At 40.2% G+C, this 21,814-nt stretch overlaps 1 protein-coding gene across 8 annotated transcripts in view; it reads right to left on the bottom strand.

The window, feature by feature from the left end:
* Nucleotides 1-234: 234 nt before the first annotated feature.
* gulp1a (GULP PTB domain containing engulfment adaptor 1a) overlaps nucleotides 235-21,814 on the bottom strand; it is a 379,864-nt gene continuing 358,284 nt past the window's right edge. For all 8 annotated transcript variants that reach the window (XM_043704094.1, XM_043704098.1, XM_043704097.1 and 5 more), the window contains 3 exons: nucleotides 19,041-19,176; nucleotides 18,495-18,589; nucleotides 235-3,058 (listed from right to left, as the gene is read on the bottom strand). In XM_043704094.1, coding sequence (XP_043560029.1) covers nucleotides 2,987-3,058; nucleotides 18,495-18,589; nucleotides 19,041-19,176 — 303 coding nt within the window. In that variant the 3' untranslated portion in view covers nucleotides 235-2,986. The remainder of the gene's footprint in view (nucleotides 3,059-18,494; nucleotides 18,590-19,040; nucleotides 19,177-21,814) is intronic.

Genomic DNA, 21,814 nt, shown 5'->3' with positions numbered 1-21,814 from the left:
CATGCTGAACTTAGTGTAGCCAAGTCCACGTTTTCAATAATGTGGGCATTATGTTCTTGCACTCTTCTTTGTTTGGTTACTATTTGGTCAACTGCATCCTACATTTGAAATTCATTGAATTGTATTTCCATAACAAACCAAACTCTACGGTATTAGAAAACAACACTATCCAAAGTTTCTATTTATAAGAACTGTTTTCATCTAAAAATATTAGGAAGTGTGAATAAATCAATCTTCACTTTTTAAAAAAAGTTTATTATCAGTAATCGAAGGAGACTTTCACAACTAATAGACATTACAAAGATACACTGGTGTTATGGACATGGTCTACCTCCAATTTACAAAGGTCAATAATAGTACGCGTCTATCAAGCAATCGTAACTTTTTTGGTTCAGCGTATTCTTTATGTATACTTAATAGTACCAGATACTGGTACAACACTTATAGTTATGAATCTAAATTATACTTATTCTCTAGTGAATTGACAAAAATCAAAGTTTCGTTAATTCATTAGCAGTAATCCCAACAGATATGTGAAGTTAAACAATATTGCCAACATCATTTCTGTGCTAACAATCGCAATTTTAACATTTGGGACAGGAAATGATTTGAAAAGAAGACAATTATGTGCATGTAAAGTTATCTCTATTCTGTTATAATCTCTGACCAGTGACTACACAGTTACTTGAGAGATGCAGTTTGATTTTTGAAAAAAGGTATCACTGATAATATAAGCAGTGGTACACTACACCACCCTCACAATATACTCAGGTTACTGATAAGTATATTTAAAGCGCTGAAAAGTATCACTGTGACCAATCTTAAAGCGAAAAAAAATGTCATTTTGAAAAAGGTGCAGATAGAAGTAGGAAGACTTGTTAGATTCTGCATATTACAAACAAGAAAGACAGTTATATGAAATACTGGCAAAGCATGCAGATATTTATTTATAATAATTTATTGAAATACATTGGTTTTGTAAAAGTAATGCTAGGTTTAAATGATTTACCCTTCATTTTATGTGTCTTGATTTAACTCATCATCTTGCAGTGTTCAAGTAATAGATTAGTATTACACCTCAGATGATACACTTCAAACATATCTAAGTAATCTGGTAGAATAATAAACTACTCCAAATACAGTTGGAGATAAAATTAAAATGATTGCTAATATTTAAATAATCTGCACTAGTTTTTAATTTTAAAAACCAATAAATGACTTCTTAAAGTAATATGTAATTTGCTTTTATGTTTGAAAAATAAATGTCTCACAAAAAACACAGAGATCAATAACTGGCTGACTTGTACTGAGTGACATTCCTCAGGGGTTGCTACTGGGATCTACTTACCTAAATAACCTGGGTTTATAAAATTAATGCTGGTTAACCAAACTTGTAGATACAACTAAATCTAGAGAGGGCATCAGTGTAACTTCATGATTTAGCTAAGCTAATTTATGGAAGAACTTAGATAATAATGAATTGATAACAATGGCAAGAAATTCAACACAGGAAATTCAAAGATGTTACATATTGGATGAACAGAAAGGGGACAAACTGCTCAATTACATTGAACTTTTAAAGAGGAAAGGTTGTAAGACAGTTGTAAATTATTTTACACTTAATAGTTACCATAATCCCCTTATTGTAGAGAGTCAAACTGAGGATTAGGTTTTACTGCCAGATCAGCAGAGGATAAATCTGAAGGTATAAAGCCTAAAGTGTTCAATCCTCTATTCAGTCCACACTTTTAGTACGACATTCATCTTTAGTTGAGGCACAAAGGAGACATCCAAGTCCAGGAAGCAGTGGAGAAAAGGCAAAATGGTTGATCATTTATGTTTGAGGGAAGAGTTATGAGCAAGATATCTTTTTTGTTAATTTTCAACTGCACTGGGTAAGAGGTGGTCCTATAATGGGCATAAATAATATTACATGGAGTAGAAAAGCAGCTTGAAAGTAAACCATAACTGCAGTAAAAGGAGGCATTGGTACTAACTAGCAAAAGGACTGCTATTAGAATACACATCTTCATGCACAGTAATTGGTATCTGAAATGATCTTTTAGATAAGCCAAGAGATGGAAAACTTCTGTGAGAGTGACACCAGAGATGCCCATGGAAGAAGAGTTGGATGGAACTGATGACTTTCCTCATCTTGACCAATCTTTGCCTAACCTACACTAGAAGGAAAGTCTGACTCTGCGAGCCTGTAAGAGGCCAGAGGAGTAGCTAAAACTATCCAGTGGGACATACAAAAGGATAATGGGATACCAGAAGGTAAGTGATGCTTTAAATATATCCTTCCAAGGACGTGGGAAAGACATCTGCTGGAAATAAGCTGGATGTGAGGTGGGGGTAGGTGTGAGGTTCGGATTATCCACCCTCAACAGAATTGGAAAGAGCAGGTGTTCTGTCTGCAAGCTGGCTACTTGTGACACTGGGAAAAGCTTTTGGAAATGATAATGGAAGAGGGAATGCCAGAATTGGACCTTACTCACCATTTCAGAAGGGCCCCAAGTCAGATAGACCCAGTGAAAATGCAAGTCATTATATTCAATGTCTCTGGTTACACTCTGCATCATTAACTTTTCACACAAATACATAGACGGATGAAATATATGTAGAACTTACTTCTTGAATAAAAATCCTTTTCAAAATTAGGACAATTATAATGCAATGCTAATTCTAATTTTAAAAAAGAGCTCAATTCCTTGGATATGTATTAGAAATTAGAAACAGATAGCTTCATAAAATGTCAGGGAGAATGCAAATTTTATGTTAACATAAGTTGTGACCAACTTTTCTATGTTATTTTCTCACCTGACAAAGAAAATTAAGAAGAGAATGCAAGCAGGATCAAGTTAAAAATTCACACAAGGGAGGTATTATGAAACAATATGGAAAACAAAAAAAACCTTATTTTTTGGCACTTCATTGGCACTATATGTTTAATGATCCAAATGTGAAAATATTCAGTTTCTTAATGTCAGCATCTGCCGTCCAGAGGATCGAGAGAGAACACAGTGCCTTCGAGAGTTAGTCCCATTTTGAACCCCTCCTAGAAAACAGAAAACAGGTTTGTGATTGCAGCAGATACTAGTTTTGAATAACAAGTACACAACACTTAAAACAATAGCAGTAAAACTCCAAACAAAAACCCATGTTAGTTTGTGTCCTAATTGGAATTTTTGATTTTGTTTTATAATCAGCCAGAATTATTTTCAGGCTTTGAACAAAGCTCTTCAAAAAGTCAAAGAAAGCTATAACAAAGTAACCATAACATCAATCATGTGTGTGCGGGAACCTAGGAATTCATCTAAAAGCCTGTTAATGATAGATGTATAAAACTAATGATAACTTATCAGGGATTTAACATCTTGGGATGGAAGGCAGGCAGGCACAAAGTACATTTATGAGATAGCACACATAACAAATTAATAATACTGTCTACTCTCCTGTGTAGTTTGGATCTGGGCGTGGTTTATTTTCTAAAAGCAGTGGACCAGTTACTGAAAGAGGTTGCAAGAATAATTAGTAGTTAAGTATTGTTGAGTATTCCCATAGTTTATGAGCTGCTTGGTTCCTTGCTATGCTAATTGAGCAGTCTTTTTAGGTTAACAGAATAACAGCAAGAATCAACTTGGCTTTGGTACCTTCTTAGCACATCTTTTAGAAAAATAATTTTTTTGTGTGAGACTTGAATTGGGAATTTGGACACTTGGAAGCATAGCTCTTTTTAGGTTGATAAGCAATTGAAAAATTATACTTTATTAATTGAAACATCTTTATGCACATAGACAGTTACTGAAGCAGTTCTGTTCAGTCTTTGCGCATGAAGAACAAACAAAACATTGGAATTTAGCATGCCCTGCTCTTGCAAAAAACAAACCAAGACATTTCTTCCTTATACAGGACAATATTTATGTACATTTGAGGCACAAAGAGGGTCTTATAACTGAACGGAACCCCATTGTACTTTGGCAGAAAGACCCTACATTATGGTGTTTCAAGTCTTGGAATGTGCTGCAAGAAGACCTCCATCTCATCTGCAGAGAATACTGTACCTGAGGCAAAGAAGATGATAATCTTTTTAAAATGTGTTATCTCTGGATGTTTTCAATGACCTACTGAGGGCATCTCTAATATTCATCATGTTGCTATGTAACGATGTATACAGATGTGAGTGATTTACTGTCTGCCGGGAGCAAGAACCTAATGGGTGCCTTCTGGGCACCTTCAAAATTACAGCACATAACACCTTCCATCATCACAGTAAATAATCACAAACTAGATTTTCACCACAGGGTAAAAAGCAGGAACGACAATTGTTTCTGTGTCCAAAGCCCACTTCCATTGAAGAATTGACTAAAATTCATGATTTTATTGGCTTGGGAGGAGGGAAGAGGTGGTGTGATAATGATTTAATTGGTACGGAAACAACACTCCTGTCCAGTTAAAGTTAGTGGGGTTCGTAACAGAGTTGGGTCAGATGAAGATGGGCACTCATTCAGGCATCAGACTGGTGTGTAGCTGCCTGTGAGATGCTGCTGAGGTCTCCCTGAGTATGGCACAGACATCCACAGCCATTTACGCAGAGAGCTGTAACAATCTTTGCCACTTGTTCCAAGTCATGTTCAGGTAGCTTCACCTCTGTCTGGAGATTCTATGCTCAGGATAGGTAATAAAGAAGGTAAATGAAATTCTGTCCTTCATTGCTAAAGGGATTGAGTTTAAAAGCCAAGAGATTATGTTACAGCTGCATGGTGTGCTGGTGAGGCCACACCTGGAGTACCGTGTGCAAATCTGGTCTCCTTATTTGAGAAATGATGTACTGGCACTAGATGGGGTACAAAGGAGGTTCACTAAGTTGATTCTGGAGTTGAGGGGATTGGCTTATGAGCAGAGACTGAATAGACTGGGATTATATTCATTGGAATTTAGAAAGAATGAGGTGGAATCTTACAGAATCTTACAGATGGGCGGCATGGTGGCTCAGTGTATAGCACTGCTGTCTCACAGCACCAGGGTCCCAGGTTCGATTCTCAGCCTTGGGTGACTGTTTGTGTGGAGTTTGCGCATTCTCCCTGCGTGGGTTTCCTCCAGGTGCTCTGGTTTCCTCCCACAGTCCAAAAATGTGCAGGTCAGGTGAATTGGCCATGCTAAATTGCCCATTGTGCTAGATGCATTAGTCAGAGAGAAATGGGTCTGGGTGGGTTACTCTTCGGCGGGTCGGTGTGGACTTGTTGGGCCGAAGGGCCTGTTTCCGCGCTGTAGGGAATCTAATCAGAAAACACATAAAATTATGAAGGGAATAGATACAATAGAAGTAGAGAAGATGTTTCCACTGACAGGCGAAAGTAGGGCAAGAAGGCATAGCCTCAAGAGTAGAGGGAGCAGATTTATGACTGAATTGGGAAGGAACGTCTTCATCCAGAGGTTTGTGAATCTATGGAATTCTCTGCCCAGAGAAGTGGTTGAGGCTTCTTCAGTAAATGTTTTTAAAGTTAAGATGGATAATATTTTGAACAGTGAAGGAATTAAGGGTTATGGTGAGAGTGTGGGTAAGTGGAGCTGGATTCACGAAAAGATCAGCCATGATCTTATTGAATGGCAGAGCACGCTCGAAGGGCCAGGTGGCCTACTTCCTGCCCCTGGTTCTTATGTTCCTATGTGGGCGGCACGGTGGCACAGTGGTTAGCACTGCTGCCTCACAGCGCCAGAGACCCGGGTTCAATTCCCGACTCAGGCGACTGACTGTGTGGAGTTTGCACATTCTCCCTGTGTCTGCGTGGGTTTCCTCCAGGTGCTCTGGTCTCCTCCCACAATCCAAAAATGTGCAGGTTAGATGAATTGACCATGCTAAATTGTCCGTAGTATTAGGTGAAGGGGTAAATGTAGGAGTATGGGTCTGGGTGGTATACGCTTCGGCGGGTCGGTGTGAACTTGTTGGGCTGAAGGGCCTGTTTCCACACTGTAAGTAATCTATGTCTCCTTCTCCTTTCTGCCCTGGGTCACTTTCCTCTAGCCTGGTAAATCCTTTGCCCTCTGTTCATATTGTGCACATCCCCAGCAGCTTCAATTTCTAAAGGTACATCACCCTTAAGCCTTTAAAACTTATTCTGGCCCCTCATTGCTCAGTCTGAACATTGGTCTGAATATAGCTGTGGAACGTTAGCGCCTTCTAGGAAGACCAAAACCTTTCCAGAAGTGGGTTTCTACAAGTTTCTTGGATTGATTAGGGATCTGGGCGAGTTGACAAGTCCATGCTACCCCCACCTTCATCAAGATTGGTAATGGTGACACTGACATCACTGCGTTTCCCAATTCTTCACTTCCACTTTTGCCCTATTGGTTTTCTCTGTTGAATATGTTCTGTGACTAGATTAGAGTGGTGCTGGAAAAGCACAGCAGGTCAGGCAGCATCGGAAGAGCAGAAAAATTGACGTTTCGGACAAAAGTGCTTCATCAGGAATAGAGGCAGGGAGCCTCCAGGGTGGAGAGATAAATGGTGGGGTGGGCCAGTGTCCTTATTTCTCCTCCCTCCACCTTACCCCAGTCCCAAACTTCCAACTCAGCACTGTCCTCATGACTTGTCCTACCTGCCAATCTTCCTTTCCACCTATCCACTCCACCCTCCTCTCTGACCTATCACCTTCATCCCCACCCCCATTCATCTATTGTACTCTTTGCCATCTTCTTTTCCCCCCCCCCACCCCCATTTCTCTCTCCACCCTGGAGGCTCCCTGCCTCCATTCCTGATGAAGGGCTTTTGCCTGAAATGTCAATCTTCCTGTTCCTCCGATGCTGTTGTGTTTTTCCAGAACCACTCTAATCTAGACTATGTCCTGTGACTAGCTGTTCAGTGTTCATTCAGCCTCACCGATCTGTCATTGATAAAACAAAATATTAAAGATGAAACGTCAAAAGCTTATGGAACTGGCTCCTTCTCAGTTCTTGATCTTCAAAAGATAGATGTAACAGACAGCTAATTTTGCATGTGTTTTGAACTTTCTTGGTTTTTGCAGCACAGTTAATCTACAACTTGATGAGGAATGGACAAATAATAGGAACAAGATTCAACTTGTAGAATTTTTGGCTGCTAATTCTACCACAACATTGACAGTACTTTGCATTGCGACGGTGTCATCTTACAAAATGTCCTGATTACAGAGGAGGAAGTGCTGGATGTCTTGAAATGGATAAAGGTGGATAAATCCCCAGGATCTGATCAGGTGTACCTGAGAACTCTGTGGAAAGCCAGAGAAGTGATTGCTCGGTCTCTTGCTGAGATATTTAGCATCATCGATAGTCACAGGTGAGGTGCCAGAAGACTGGAGGTTGGCAAACGTGGTGCCACTGTTTAAGAAGGGCGGTAAAGACAAGCCAGGGAACTACAGACCGGTGAGCCTAACATCTGTGGTGGGCAAGTTGTTGGAGGGAATCCTGAGGGAAAGGATGTACATGTATTTGGAAAGGCAAGGACTGATTCAGGATAGTCAACATGGCTTTGTGCGTGGGAAATCATGCCTCACAAACTTGATTGAGTTTTTTGAAGAAGTAACAAAGGGGATTGATGAGGGCAGAGCAGTAGATGTGATCTATATGGACTTCAGTAAGGTGTTCGACAAGGTTCCCCATGGGAGACTGATTAGCAAGTTTAGATCTCACGGAATATAGGGAGAAGTAGCCATTTGGATACAGAACTGGCTCAAAGGTAGAAGACAGAGGGTAGTGATGGAGAGTTGTTTTCAGACTGGAGGCCTGTGACCAGTGGAGTGCCACAAGTAGGCCCTGAAGAAACAGGAGGGGAGGTAATTAATTTAGCAATAATGCATTGTTATGTAACAACATGTATCCATTGCCTAGGAACAGTTTAACCATTAATCAAAATTGTTTCCAAATATACTTTCAAACGGCAATATTGCGTCAATAAAGAAAAAGTCCAAAACCCATTTCTTAAATGTTCATGAGAAAGAACAATGTGGCATTTGGAAGACTGTGTCTGTGTAGATGAGGGCTGAGGGAGAGATGCAGGGATGCCACCATGCACAAAATAACAGAGCTTCATAAAACAGAAGCTGTAAACAAGATTATCAAAATATTGAAGCTGCTATGAATTGTGGAGTGCCTATCAAAATAAATGAAGTTGAAATAAAATGAAATAGGTCTTCATAGAGAAGAGGATCAAGAGGAGCAATAGTTTTCCAGGATACAGGAATTGTTCCAAAAAATGGCTAAATCTGTGAATGGATTGTGCTTTTAGCAAGGTGAAATGGAACAGGATGAAAGATCTTGGACATGCCAAACTATACTGGGGACTTGAATGTTGATTCTTTATTATTTTCAGAAGCATTACAAAACAATATAATGGATTAATCATGTTTAAAAGTGCAACCAATATGTATGTAAATTAATAATAATTCAAAATACAATATACCAACCATCGCTGACGCTGCTGGGCAGAAACGTAGGCATAAGGATAAAAAATGCAATTCAGTAAGAGAGCACAATTATAATACTACAGAATCAAAAGTAAGAACTTAAATAATTGAAAATAATCATGACCAAACTTACAATATTATGAATACCTTAATTTGAAAATAAACAGTCATTCAAGATGTTTTCTATTATCATTTAGAAAGAATAAACCATGTAGCTTGAAGATGAAATCTCACAATCAGTGCACTTCTGTAACATCAACATCTTCTTTAAATTCAACAAAAGTGAATTACATCATCCTAAATACAAAAATCTCTTGGAATCAACATTCCTTGAGGAAATTTCTAAATAGGATGCTCAAGCAACCCACAACCTCCCCAATGCTTAAAAAAGATAAGTCATACAACAAATGTTAAATCTTTTCAAAAATATCTAAAAGTGATTCTCAAACTATGAATTGCTTGGACTGTCATTATGTAAGTACCTATAGGCAGCAAATAAATGTTCAATTTCAGATTTTTCGTGAGCAAAATTAAAAAAAAAGTAGCAAAGATCATTGAAGCAATCCTCATGAGGTAACATAGCTGCAAGGCACACTACAAAATAAACAGAAGTGAAAAGCAGGCCAGCATTAGAATATTTAGTGTTTGCAAGTAAATCTTCATTGAAAGAATGAAGAAATATCATACTGATTGGAAGATATGGAACATTCTTCCTCATTAATTAAATATTACCATACATACAAACAGAAATAAAATTTTGTAAAAAAATAATAATTTCTCCCAAGTAATGGTGAGTTATAACGATGCTGAATTAGTTATAAGGGCAGCACGGTGGCTCAGTGGTTAGCACTGTTGCCTCACAGCGTCAGGGACCGGGGTTCAATTCCCGCCTCGGGCAAACTCTGTGTGGAGTTTGCACATTCTCCCAGTGTCTGTGTGGGTTTCCTCTGGGTGCTCCAGTTTCCTCCCCCAATCCAAAGATGTGCAGATTAGGTGAATTGGCCATGCTAAATTGCCCGAAGTGTTAGGTGTAGGGGAATGGGTCTGGGTGGGTTGCTCTTTGGAGGGTTGGTGTGGACTTGTTGGGCTGAAGGGCCTGTTTCCACACTGTAGGGAATCTAATCTAATCATTCTGAGGTGTCAAAAGCATGTAAATTGATTCAGGTAGCTAATTTGCAAATGATGTTAACCAAAATATGAGCCATTCTAAGAGTTCAGGAACTTCAAAGAGATTTTACTTGGACTGAAAATGTTCACACTTTGCTTTAGGTAATACTTTCTCTCAAGCATGCCAGTGGACACAGAATGAAATTTGGCCAGTACATTACCTGCTAATACTCAATTCCCAAACCAGTCTGAAGTTGAGCTTCTGTGCTGGAACAAATTGTTTAGAGCTAATTTTTCTATCAGCACACCTCTTTGTGCCTGAACACAAGGCATGATAGGACTGTGAAGATAGGCAGAAATCTGTTTGCCTGATCTGAACCACACCAGCTCAGATCTTTGGGTCAGAGAATAGGTGGAATGGGATCCCTTGGAAGTATAAATGTAGAAAATCCATGGGATGTGCATGAGAAGTTGGAACTTCTGATGGGCAATCTTTCACCACTCCAAACTAGTACCCTCTGAAAAAGTCTCAGGTTTGGAGTTAGAGTTCGAGACTTTGAATGTGCCAACTTACTAACCTGGATTGCTGTATAGGACATCATAGGCAGGAGAAGACTGAGTAACTACATAACTGATAACCCTACTTTCACCTTGCCATCTCCAAAAACACCTTGGCACGATCTGACTAGTCCCCATCTGACACAACTTCCCCTGACCCAACCTAATCCAACCCAACCACCAGATTCTACTACAAACCCACAACTATTGAACTTGAAATGACAAGCCCCCCTCCACAACGAAACACCTCCTGATTCATCCTACCCTAACATACTTTCCATCTGATCCATGTATCTACCATTAACTCTGTCACCCCACCCACCAGCTACTCTACCACCTGCCGCCCATGCCTGTACGTGAGGGAGGGTGAAAATGATTGAAAGAAGTTTAAAGACATGGACACTGTCCAGAGCTTTCCAATATCATAGTTCGAGCAAAGATTTAGAGATTTCATTGGACATTTGTTGCTTAGGATGGACTTTAATATGCTTTTCTCAGTTAAACGTCATATTTACCGTGTGGGAAAAAAAATATTGCAATAAGTGATTTGTTGCATAAATGCTAGTTGTCCAGGTCACTTGACAGCAGGAAGATTAATTGCTTCCTCAGTTATGGTTATATAATTTCTTATTATACATTTTAGGCTAATGGGTACATTGTAGCAGGCTCATTGTATCACTCTAACGCAGTCAAGATGCTAATACTTAATTTGTCTTTGAGTGTTATTTCATTATTGTTCATTTTCAAACAACAGAGATGCCATGTCAGGAGTAGAAGGTAGCATTTTACAGAAATAAGGATCTATTATCAATTTCAATAGAAATTAAATGGATGAATCTGAGCATAGTGAGCAAACAATCAAGACATGACCCACAGAAGAAAATTTCACACTTATTAAAAGAATAACAAACCTAAAATAATTGATTACATACACTTAGGTAGCATAGCATTAGGTTGGGTAGCCCTATACTTAAAGTTGAGAAAGCAATAGAAGTGCGTAAGATACATTCAAGGATACTGAAGGAAGTGACAGCAGAAACTGCAGAGACACTGGTCATAATTTTTCAGTCTCCTTAGACTCAGAAATAGTGGCAGAAGACTGCAGAGTTGCAAAAGTTACAAACTTGATCAAAAAAAGGTATAAATGTAAGCCTAGCATCTCCAGGCCAGTCTGTTTAACTTCAATGATGCAAAATGTTTACAACTAAAAGTTTGGGAAAAAACAATAACAGTCAAGCAGACAAATGTGAACTAAGTAAGGAAAAGGATTCATTAAGAAAAAAATCATGTTTAACTAAATTGCTAAAGTTTTTTGAAGAGATAATGGAGAAGTTGGATGAGGGAAATTTGTTGAAGTTGGACACACAGACTTCCAAAAGGTGTTAATATAGTGACTTAATATAGTGAGCAAATTTATAGTTCATGAAATAGTGAGAGCTGCAATGAAATTGACTGAGAGACTGGAAACAGAGCAAATTTGAATGAATGTTTTGTTTGGAAGAAGATTGTTAGTAGACCTCCCGGGGGACCAAGTTTGGGAATTTGTTCTTCCTGATATATGTTAATGACCGAGACCTTAGTGTACAATGAACAACTTCAAGATTTACATATGATCTGAAACTTGGAAACTTTGTGTGCTGTCAGGAATTTACAATTTCAAAAGGACGTTGACAAGTTGGTTCCAGGGGTAAGAATATTCTGTTTTGAAGAGAGGTTGTAGTAGTTGGAACTCTTTTTTCCCCCAAGAAAAGGCTAAGAGGAGATTTGATAGAGTTAATCAAATCTTGAGTAATAGGACGGAGTAGATCGGGAGAAACTATTCCCACTCATGAAGGTTTTGAGAACAAGGTGGCACAGATTTAGAGTATTAGGCAAAAGAAGATAAATAAAATGTGAGGAATAATATTTTCATGCAGTGAGTGGTTAGGGTCTGAAATGGGGTGCCTGGCTATCTGGTCAAGACCTGTTTAATTGAGTCAAAGAAGGAATTAGACAGTTATCTGATACAGAAACATGTGCAGGGAAATGGAGGTGAGGGTGGGAATGGGAATGGCATTGTGTATTGGAGAGCTAGTATAGTCACAATGGTCCAAATGGTCTCCTTCTTAACTGTAACCATTCTATGAATTCGTACTATAAATATGCAGTTGTTTAAGGAGTTCAAATTCAAAGTGGTAAAGATGGCAACTTCTACTTTATTCAATGAGAAAGAATATAGAAATAAAAAAATCAAAAGAACTGAGAGTGCTGTGAATCTGAAACAAAAAAACCTCAGAAATTTCTGGAGAAGCTCAGCAGGTCTGGCAGCACCTGTGGAGAGGAATCAGAGTTAACATTTCAGGTGGAGTGACCCTTCCTCACAACTGAAGAATATAGAAATATTTGCCAATAATGCAAGGAATAAGGGAATATTAGCCGCAAAAGAGTACTCTCCCTCCAACCTCACGGCCATATCCTCCCCCCATTCATTAATGGAAGTTTATATTGTTCAGAAATGTTTCAATAAAGGAAAGAGGAAGAATGACGAGCCTCAGCACTTAATGCATTTTTTTGCTGGTTTAAGAAACATTGGCCTCAATACTGATGTGTTTGGGGGTTGGTGGAGGTAGGAAGTGACTTAGTCATTCATGGTGTGAAGCTTTATCTGCACAACAAAGGTCAAACGTTTGTGAGTGCAAAATGCCCTGGCCTCCACAAGGAGCAATTTGAAGGAGGCACAATAAGGAGGAGCAAGGAAGAGAGCAGCTACACTGGTATTGGGAGTATGGGACTGAGCTGGATTTTCCTATTCACAATCCTGGATTTCACCACCTGATTCATAACCAGCTATTGGGGTGGTATGGATTCAAGAGATTGAATAAAAAAGACAATTACAGTTCACAAAAAAGGATGGATATATTTAAGAATGTAACAAACTTGGTATTAAAACCAGAGGAAGTGCCATCATCTATCCAAACTATTTCAGTAAAATTGTCAGTGAAATTGCGTTTACCCAGAGGAACCTCGAATATCCAGCATTCAATTATCAGAGTTTCGGATTATCCAAACAAGATTGCAAGGCCCCAATGCATGGTTAAACTGTGTTATCGGACATTCGATTGTCTGGTATTCGATTATCCGATATTTGATTAACCGAATGAAGCATTCCCCACCCATGGTCTTCGGATAATTGAGGTTCCTCTGTATACCAAGTAGCATTCATACTATTAAGTCGGTCTGTAAACCATTTACTTTTATCCTTGTGCCTATTAGTGTTTGAAATACCATGTTACTGACACTGTATGTTAAGCACTTCAGTCGAATTGACAGTGAACTCCTCCTCATTCTGTTGAATTTCCCACTGTGGGGTAAATTCCTGAGTAAATGTCAGTGGGTCGCCAAAGGAGAAAAGAAAAAACACTTCAGAAGCGGGATTTCTGGGTTTGTTGGATGCTTCCATACAGTTGATCCGAGATTGTTGGTGTTTCAAGAACAATTCTTGGCTGCAGTTTGTGTACATTTGTGCGCTTTTGTTAAGTACATTCAGATGCTAACATTCTCAGTTCAAGAGATGCTAATATAAAACATTTGAACTGACTGGTATTATCTCTGGTAGAATACAACTGCTATTCTGTGAATGATCATAACCATAAGTTCATCAAGTCAGCTAAAGCAGACAACTTACAGTCACAGGACTTTGCTTAACATCTTATTGTTAGCTAAGTCTTAACTTGAAAAATTAGCTGATTTGTTGGACTGAATTTTCAACTGTCCATGGGGGCAACTGGATCTGGAACGCTGTGTGGTCACAATGTGTCACTGTTTTTTAAACTCCTTGGTGATGTGATTAAATTTTCAAAGTGCAGAGGTCAGGATGGTTGGAAACCTGCACGCCTCCAATTAATTAATCAAGAACATCCTTCCTCAGATAATGAGAGACCCTGAGCCAGGGACTCCTGGTTCTCAGGCAGGCAACAACACCAGAGGCTCCCATTGTGAGGCAAGTGTGGGTCTAGCCATGGGATCTAGCATTGGAGGAGCATTGGCAAGGTGGGCCCAGTGACAAAGAGATGGCACCTGAAGAATGGCAACACTGACGCTGGTCGGTCTAGTGCAGGCGGAGGCGAGGTAAGGGAGAAGGGGCGGTAGCTCAGGTATTGTTGGTGAACTGGCTCAGGATTCGTGTGGAGGTGACAGAATCAAGATGGACTCTCTCTCAGCTATATCTTTTTATTCTTACATTATTCAGACTAGCGCCAGATTGTGGCAATTGTTGATGCTTTTCACAGGATTTTTCTGTATTATTCACAGTAAAATACAACTAACAATAAATATTCATTCATAGCTTGTGTTTGTTGTGAACTATAGTGAGGGATCTGAATACAATCCAACTGGACTTTAAGGAAAACAAAGTCTCAATACCCATGGATTCAGTGCCACAAATAAAAGCCAACTCTCAGCACAAATATGATGTGGAGGTGCCGGTGTTGGACTGGGCTGGGCTGGGCAAGGTCACAAGTCACACAACACCAGGCTATAGTCCAACAGGTTTATTTGAAATCACAAGCGTTGCTCCTTCACCTGATGAAGGGGCAATGCTCGAAAGCTTGTGATTTCAAATAAACCTGTTGGACTATAGCCTGGTGTCATTTGACCTCTGACCTCAGCACAAATACATAGAGATTAACAGTGCCTCAGCAGTGAGGGATTCCTCATTGTCCAACTTCTATCACTGGACAATAGTACAGGGAAACGCCATTAGCTGCCTATACCTGATGCAATCAAGAGATTGATCATGCAATGCAGCAGTATTGGAATCTGACATAGTTACTGCAATGAATTCTCATTAAGGAGGGAAATGGGTAAGTCAAACCTCCATCCATCTGGGGACCAGATGCTGTTGACATGACAACTCCAAACAGAACGAGTAAAACTTAGAACCAATGTAAACTGAGCATGTTGTCTGGAATTCTTTCATAGAAAAGGACTGCATTGTTTCACTGATCATACCTGGCTGAACTGTCTGTAAAATACACCAAGGAGGATTAGTTTTCAGACACACTGCTCAACAGGAAATGTTTGGAGTGGTTGCAACATGTTTAATATGAATCACTATAAAAGAAGGCAATGTTGAAGGAACTTTATTGTAGTAAGGAGAAGGGTTAGGACCGGTCAGCCTGACTGAGGCCTACAGTCAATTTCAGATGGACTGGGCTGTGTTGTGGATTGTAAGTGCTCCAACCAAGTCATAGTGATCAGGCTGTAAGTTTCCTTGCTGAGCTGGTGGCTTATTCTCAGATGTTTTGTCACCATGTTAAGTAACATCATCAATGAGCCTCTGGTGAAGCGCTGGTGTTCGTGTCCCACTTGCTATTTATATCAATTTGGACCCTATTTGCCAACCCCTCAGAAAAAGAACTGAAAGTGATATCACCCAACTCAACAGACCAAAACAGATAAATAGCAGCCGAGACAGAACACCAATGCTTCATCGGAGGCTCACTGATGATGTTACCTAGCATGGTGACAAAACGTCTGAGAATAAACACACCAGCTCAGCGAGCAAACCGACAACCTGATCCACAGCCTAAGCTACAAACCTTCTCCAAAATCTAAAATCATAGTGATCTTGGTCTGGAGGAGTCTGCAGTCTCAAAGATAGGTCACGAATGTTAACCTGGCCTGTAGTTCTCACTGGAAGGACTAACCATGTGGAGGATTGTAAGGTCTCAGCCAAACCAAAGGGACACTGAGGCTGAGTGGTTAAGATAACCTAATGTTAACAATCAAATTCATTTGCTTTTCGGTTGGAGTTAAGTAAGGTTTGGACAGAAGCTTGAGCTTTGGGTTTTCAATAAAGTTTGGTTTACTTAATACATTGTGGTGAGTGGGTATGCTTGGATGGAAGCTGAGTGAATTAAATCCGACAAGCCAATCAAGGTGTTGTGTCATTTTTACAAGCTTGGAGGATCTGTACCAAGGGTTAGGAGGTTTATTTTAATAAACAGGTTTATGGTTGAGCCAAATGCTGTGCCTGTTCCTAAAATCTTAACGTCCAAGAACCATCATAAAAGGGGAACAGAAAGGGGAATAGGAGGCAACAGATAACAGGGGAAATGGTTAACAAGGGGAACGTGGAAGATTTAAGAGTTTGTGCATAGTGGTGAACAATAGTGCTCATGATTGCAGTGGTGGAAGTTACATATTAGCAGAGATTTAAACTCAGTTGTTACTCATGCAGAAGCATAGAATCGCCACAGATTTTCTGCACTTGTGAAGCTTGATTTTGTGAGTTGAGAATGTTTGAACTTAAAAGAAATGTACAGCTACTGATAGCTGTGGCCACCTCGAACCATGCTTACTAATCTGGTTCATTCGCGTTCTTCTTTCAGATGCAGGGCAGAGTATCCCTCTCTTGTCTAGTCATCACCACAACTTCAAGAGAGGGGTTGGAAGACCATCGGGTCACCCAAGGACAGCTAAACAAAGCATCAGTAGCTCTCTGCTCTCCCACTTCCAGAGGTAATAGTAAAACCATGACGGCTGCTGGCTACATTTGAAAAATTATGGCTCCATGTCCAGCTCCAACATTCTGCCCACACCCAAAGACCATAAGACATAGAAGTCATTCAGTCCATTGTGTCTGGTCTGCCATTCACTCATGACTGATAAGTTTCTCAACCCCATTCTTCCGCTTTCTCCCTGTAATCCTTGATCCCCTTGACAATAAAGAACCTATTTATCTCTGTCTTAAATATACTCAATGACCTGATCTGGGTGGCAAACCCACCTCTGGGCCAATTAATGGAAGGCACTTTAAAACAGTAGTGCATCACTAACTCTGATGGAGTATAGGGTTGAAACTTGTAAATGCTCTAGTGACATCTTCATTATGGAGAAGTGTAGAACTCAAATTCCAATAAGACAATTTTACAGTGCCTAATTTTTTTGAGAAAAAAAGTTAGTAACTGCCTTGATATTAGCAGTGGTGGAATATACAAGTTGAAGTGGACTGCTGTGGACTGTTCACTCTACAGCAGCTAAGGGAAGCATGCTTACTCTTTTCAGCACACAAGCAGTGCAACACACACCAAGTCCCCAGCGCTATGAGGCAACAGTGTCAACCTCTGAGCCACCGTGCCATCCCCGGAGTTTGACGGTGAACTGTAAATGAAAATGCCCACAAATTCAGATTTGACAAACAGGAGGCCAGAGGAACACAGCAAGCCAGATAGTGTCAGGAGGTGGAGAAGTCAACGTTTTGGGTACAACCTTTCTTCCCATTCCTGAAGAGTGGTTATACCCGAAATGCCAACTTCTCCACGTCCTGACGCTGCTGACTTGCTGTGTCCCTCCAGCCTTCTGTTTGTCTACTTTGGATTCCAGCATCTGCACTTTTATTGTCTCACAACTCCATGATATCAGGCATCCATGGATTAGCATGGCAGTCTTGACTGTCACCCAGATCTCTGACACAAACTGTGGCTCCCTGTATCCCTCAGGGAGTGATCACTGAAATCAATGAGAATTTCAACTTTCTCACCTCCTCACTGCCAATACAAACTGAGAAAAAGTTACAACTTGACCAAATTTACTAAACAACAGATTCAACCCTGTAAGACTAATTTTACATTCATAGAGAGCTATAAAATGATTCATTATAATTGATCTTTAAAGTGAGCGAATTTTAGAAGTTTCTGTTTCCTGGTTTGGTGTCCATGAAAATCCTTTAACATGATTGGTAACTTGGACAGCCTGATGGCATTACTGCAGTTTCATGTTATGAAAACCCAGGGAAGAATGCTACCATCAGCTACAGCATCCGGGCACAGCACTGGAAGTAAAATTCAAACCGGAGAGATTGAACGAGATCTGGGTGAAGTTTCCTTGCTTCTGCGCTGACAAAAAAACTCTGGGCCATCGAAAAGGAATCTTTTAAAGTTTACTCTCCAACACTGCCATGAGAAAACATCCTTGCCTTTCTGATCTGACACAAAACCAATCCTGTACTTGAAATATATTCCATATGTTGTGTCGACATGAAGCCAAATGCATTGTGCAATCGTAATCTGGATAGTATAACTTCTGGTTAATAAGCCTGCATGCTCCTTCAAAGTTCTGAAAGTGCATTTTCTCACAGATTTATATCTTAAAGGGTCACAGATTCAGGATGAATATGAAGTATATGTGCTTACTGCTATCTCACTCAAGGTGCTGAAGTGATTCTCCTTTTTAAAATGTTCACAGCTGAATTGCTGATTTTGCATGCATTATATCACAAAATTGTAACATAATGCTGACATACAGTCATAACCTTCCACAACTGGTAGTGTTGTTTCCACATTTGAATTTCAACTTGCAAAATTAAACTCTTCATGCCTATGTTTCATGCATGACTGAATTAGTCACCTGCATTTCATCCAGTTTGGACTGAATATCTGGTGGAAAATCTCCCCCACCTGAGATGAAAGGGTCAAATGGTTCAGCACCAAAAATATCTCTTCCTGCAAAGAACGCAAAGAAAAATGTTAGATTCTGCAAAACCAAATGATGCGATGAAGAAATGAGGAAATAAACAAATGGATGAAGAAATCATAGCAGTTATAACTTGTACATTCGCTGTCCCAACATATTAGTTTATGTTGTCATTGCAATAATTAGTTTGGACTAAATGCTGACGTAAACATCAATATTCTGAAATCAACTTATACACAAAACGAAGTTGAAAATATAAAGTAGCTTTTGAAGCCTCATTTGATTCTCCAATGAAAGATGTCGGATTTGCTTAAGTACATGTAGCCAATTCAAAAAGCACTCTTGCATTAAAAGTTACATCAGGTATGGTAAAACAATAACTGCCACACTTCAGTGATTCAAAACATGTTCAGGCTGATCAAATAAGTATTTCAAATTATTTACAAGACAAAAGGTATTTTAAGGAAAAAAAAATCTTACTGGTCTCAGAAGATCTGACAGGTAAAGGAGGAAGTTCTGTACCATTGCTGGATGGTGTTGGCAAAAGAGGCGATGCTGGTGAAAATGGAACCATGTCAAACAGATCTGTGCTTGGAGAGCGAGGAGTCATTCCTCTCTATAATTCAGTTAAAGCAAGATATTAGCAGAGACACAGTATACTGGTCACTATCAATATTGCTGATTTTATTAACTAAATATGTAATTAACATTCATATTTTACAACAAACAGTGCATGCTGTAAGCCTTTTCTAGCAGTACCACGTCCAAATACATGACTCCAATAGAAACGGCCAACATTCGGTATCTTGATGGATGAAATAAAATGCACAGAAGTAAATTTGGGGTTTTGAGTAAGTTATAAGTCATAGAAATTTTCACTTGAAGTTGCTTTCTTTCAGAAATGTTTTGAGAAAGACTCACAAAAGTCTTACTTTCATAGAATCCCTGCAGTGGGCAAGCAATCTGTTCAGCGTTTTGAGTCCACACTGACCCTCCGAACAGCATCCCACCCAGACCCACCCCTCTACTCTAACTCCCATGGCTAATCCACCTAGCCTACACATCCCTAAACACTATGGGCAATTTAGCATGGCTAATTCACCTAACCTGCACAGCCTGGAGGAAACCCACACTGACACGGTGAGAATGTGCAAACTCCACACAGACCAAGGCTGGAACTGAACCCTGGCTCTATGTGGCAGCAATGCTAACCACTGAACCACTGTGCCACCCCAGCTAACCAAATCTAAATCTAATCAACATTGTTTCCTTCCATTTAAAGAAAGATTGCTTCAGGGACAATACAGGTAGGAGAAATTGAGGACTGCAGATGCTGGAGATCAGAGTTGATAGTGTGGTGCTGGAAAAGGACAGCAGGTCAGGCAGCATCCACGGAGCAGCAGAATTGACATTTCAGGTATAAGCCCTTCATCCTGATGAAGGACTTATGCCCGAAACCTCGATTCCCAGCTCCTTGGATGCTGCCTGATCTGCTGTGCTTTGCCAGCACCATACTCTCAACTCAGGGATAATACAGTTTTACATGTTGCAAATGTTGAGTTAACTGAATGTGGTTTTGTACATACTCCAGGTCTGACTCAGAGCAGCTGAAGTGAACTGGTGCATTTGTTTAAATTATTTCCGTGGTGTAATGGTTAGCATTCTGAACTCCAAATCCACTACTTCGTGTTCAAATTTTGGTGGAACTTCAAATTGTCTTGTTCCAATGATCGTTTAAAGTGGCTCTTGTGGTATGGGTGTAATTTTAGATTAGATTACTTACAGTGTGGAAACAGGCCCTTCGGCCCAACAAGTCCACACTGACCCGCCGAAGCACAACCGACCCAGACCCATTCCCCTACATTTACCCCTTCACCTAACACTATGGGCAATTTAGCATGGCCAATTCACCTAACCTGCACATGTTTGGACTGTGTAATGTTCCTACCTCTGAACCAGCAGATTTGGAGTCAAGTCCCACCTGCTGCAGAGGTGTGCAATAACATCCCTGAACAGGCAGATTAAAAAAATAAGTTAATTTTAAGCAGAAAAATTTTAAAGTGTTTCCATCTCAGGAGGAGGCTAATCTGTAAAAGAGAATTTACATTTGGGGAGGACTGTGAATAAATGGACGTAGAAGACAGACTGGCTCCTGCTTCCTCCTTCACAAGGTGAGCATTTACCAGATTAACCAAAGAATGGTGAATTCAGTCAGGCCAGTTCAGCCTATCATTTGAAACTGCATTAGGCTTTCTTTTCAAACAATGAATGTGTTTATGGTCCATGATTGAGGCCTAAGGGCAGGATTTTATTTTGTATATGGGGTTTGAAACCCTATCCTGAGGGTCAAATACAGTTCATTAACTGTCTAGGATGACAGTTAGCCTGGAAGTGATTTTCCCTATATTGGACAATTAGTGGCCATAGGGTGAGTTTGCTCTTTATCTAAGGTTGACAGACTTCAGAAATTGGAAGACCAAAAGAAGATCCTTAAAACTGAAAGGATAACAGTTTGCAATTCAGGTAAGAGATAGTGTCTCTATGAGGTACACTTTCTCCCATTTTTCCAAGTTTGATATTTGAAGAAATGTCTTCAGGAACCAAACTCCCATTGTGGAAGTGAAACCCCTTTAATGGCAGTGTGTGAACAGAGCTCGGGCTAGACAGAGAGGAATCATAGCTTGCTTGCAGTGCTTTTCTGAGTGAATGAAATGCACTCCCTTTATGCTAGTGTTAAAGATTGGGAGTCACTTCTCACAGGGTTCAGATCAATGTGAGGCAAGTGTAGTGGTAAATGAAGTATATGAGCTTTTGAGTTTGTTCGTACATGTTTAAGTTATTTAAAAAACTCAGTGTTGGTCAGTGTTATAATGGTCACAAAGTTACTCAAGGTGATCTTGTGGTAGTATTCCCACTTCTGAGCCAGTAGATCAGAGTTCAGCTACAACTTCTTCAAGGCCTCCTTCTTCAAGGAAAACGTACAACGCAGATGGCGTCCTTCTTCAAGGACCGCAATTTCCACCCCGACATGGTCGACGATGCCCTCCACCGCATCTCTTCCACTTCCCGCTCTTCCACTTCCCGCTCCTCCGCCCTTGAGCCCCGCCCCTCCAACCGCCACCAGGACAGAACCCCACTGGTCCTCACCTACCACCCACCAATCTCCATGTACAGCGCATCATCCACCGTCATTTCCGCCACCTCCAAACGGACCCCACCACCAAGGATATATTTCCCTCCCCTCCCCTATCAGC

This window comes from Chiloscyllium plagiosum, chromosome 14 (assembly GCF_004010195.1).
Source record: "Chiloscyllium plagiosum isolate BGI_BamShark_2017 chromosome 14, ASM401019v2, whole genome shotgun sequence".
In the NCBI taxonomy this organism is placed as follows: domain Eukaryota; kingdom Metazoa; phylum Chordata; class Chondrichthyes; order Orectolobiformes; family Hemiscylliidae; genus Chiloscyllium; species Chiloscyllium plagiosum.
This window is presented reverse-complemented; position numbering and strand designations above follow the sequence as displayed.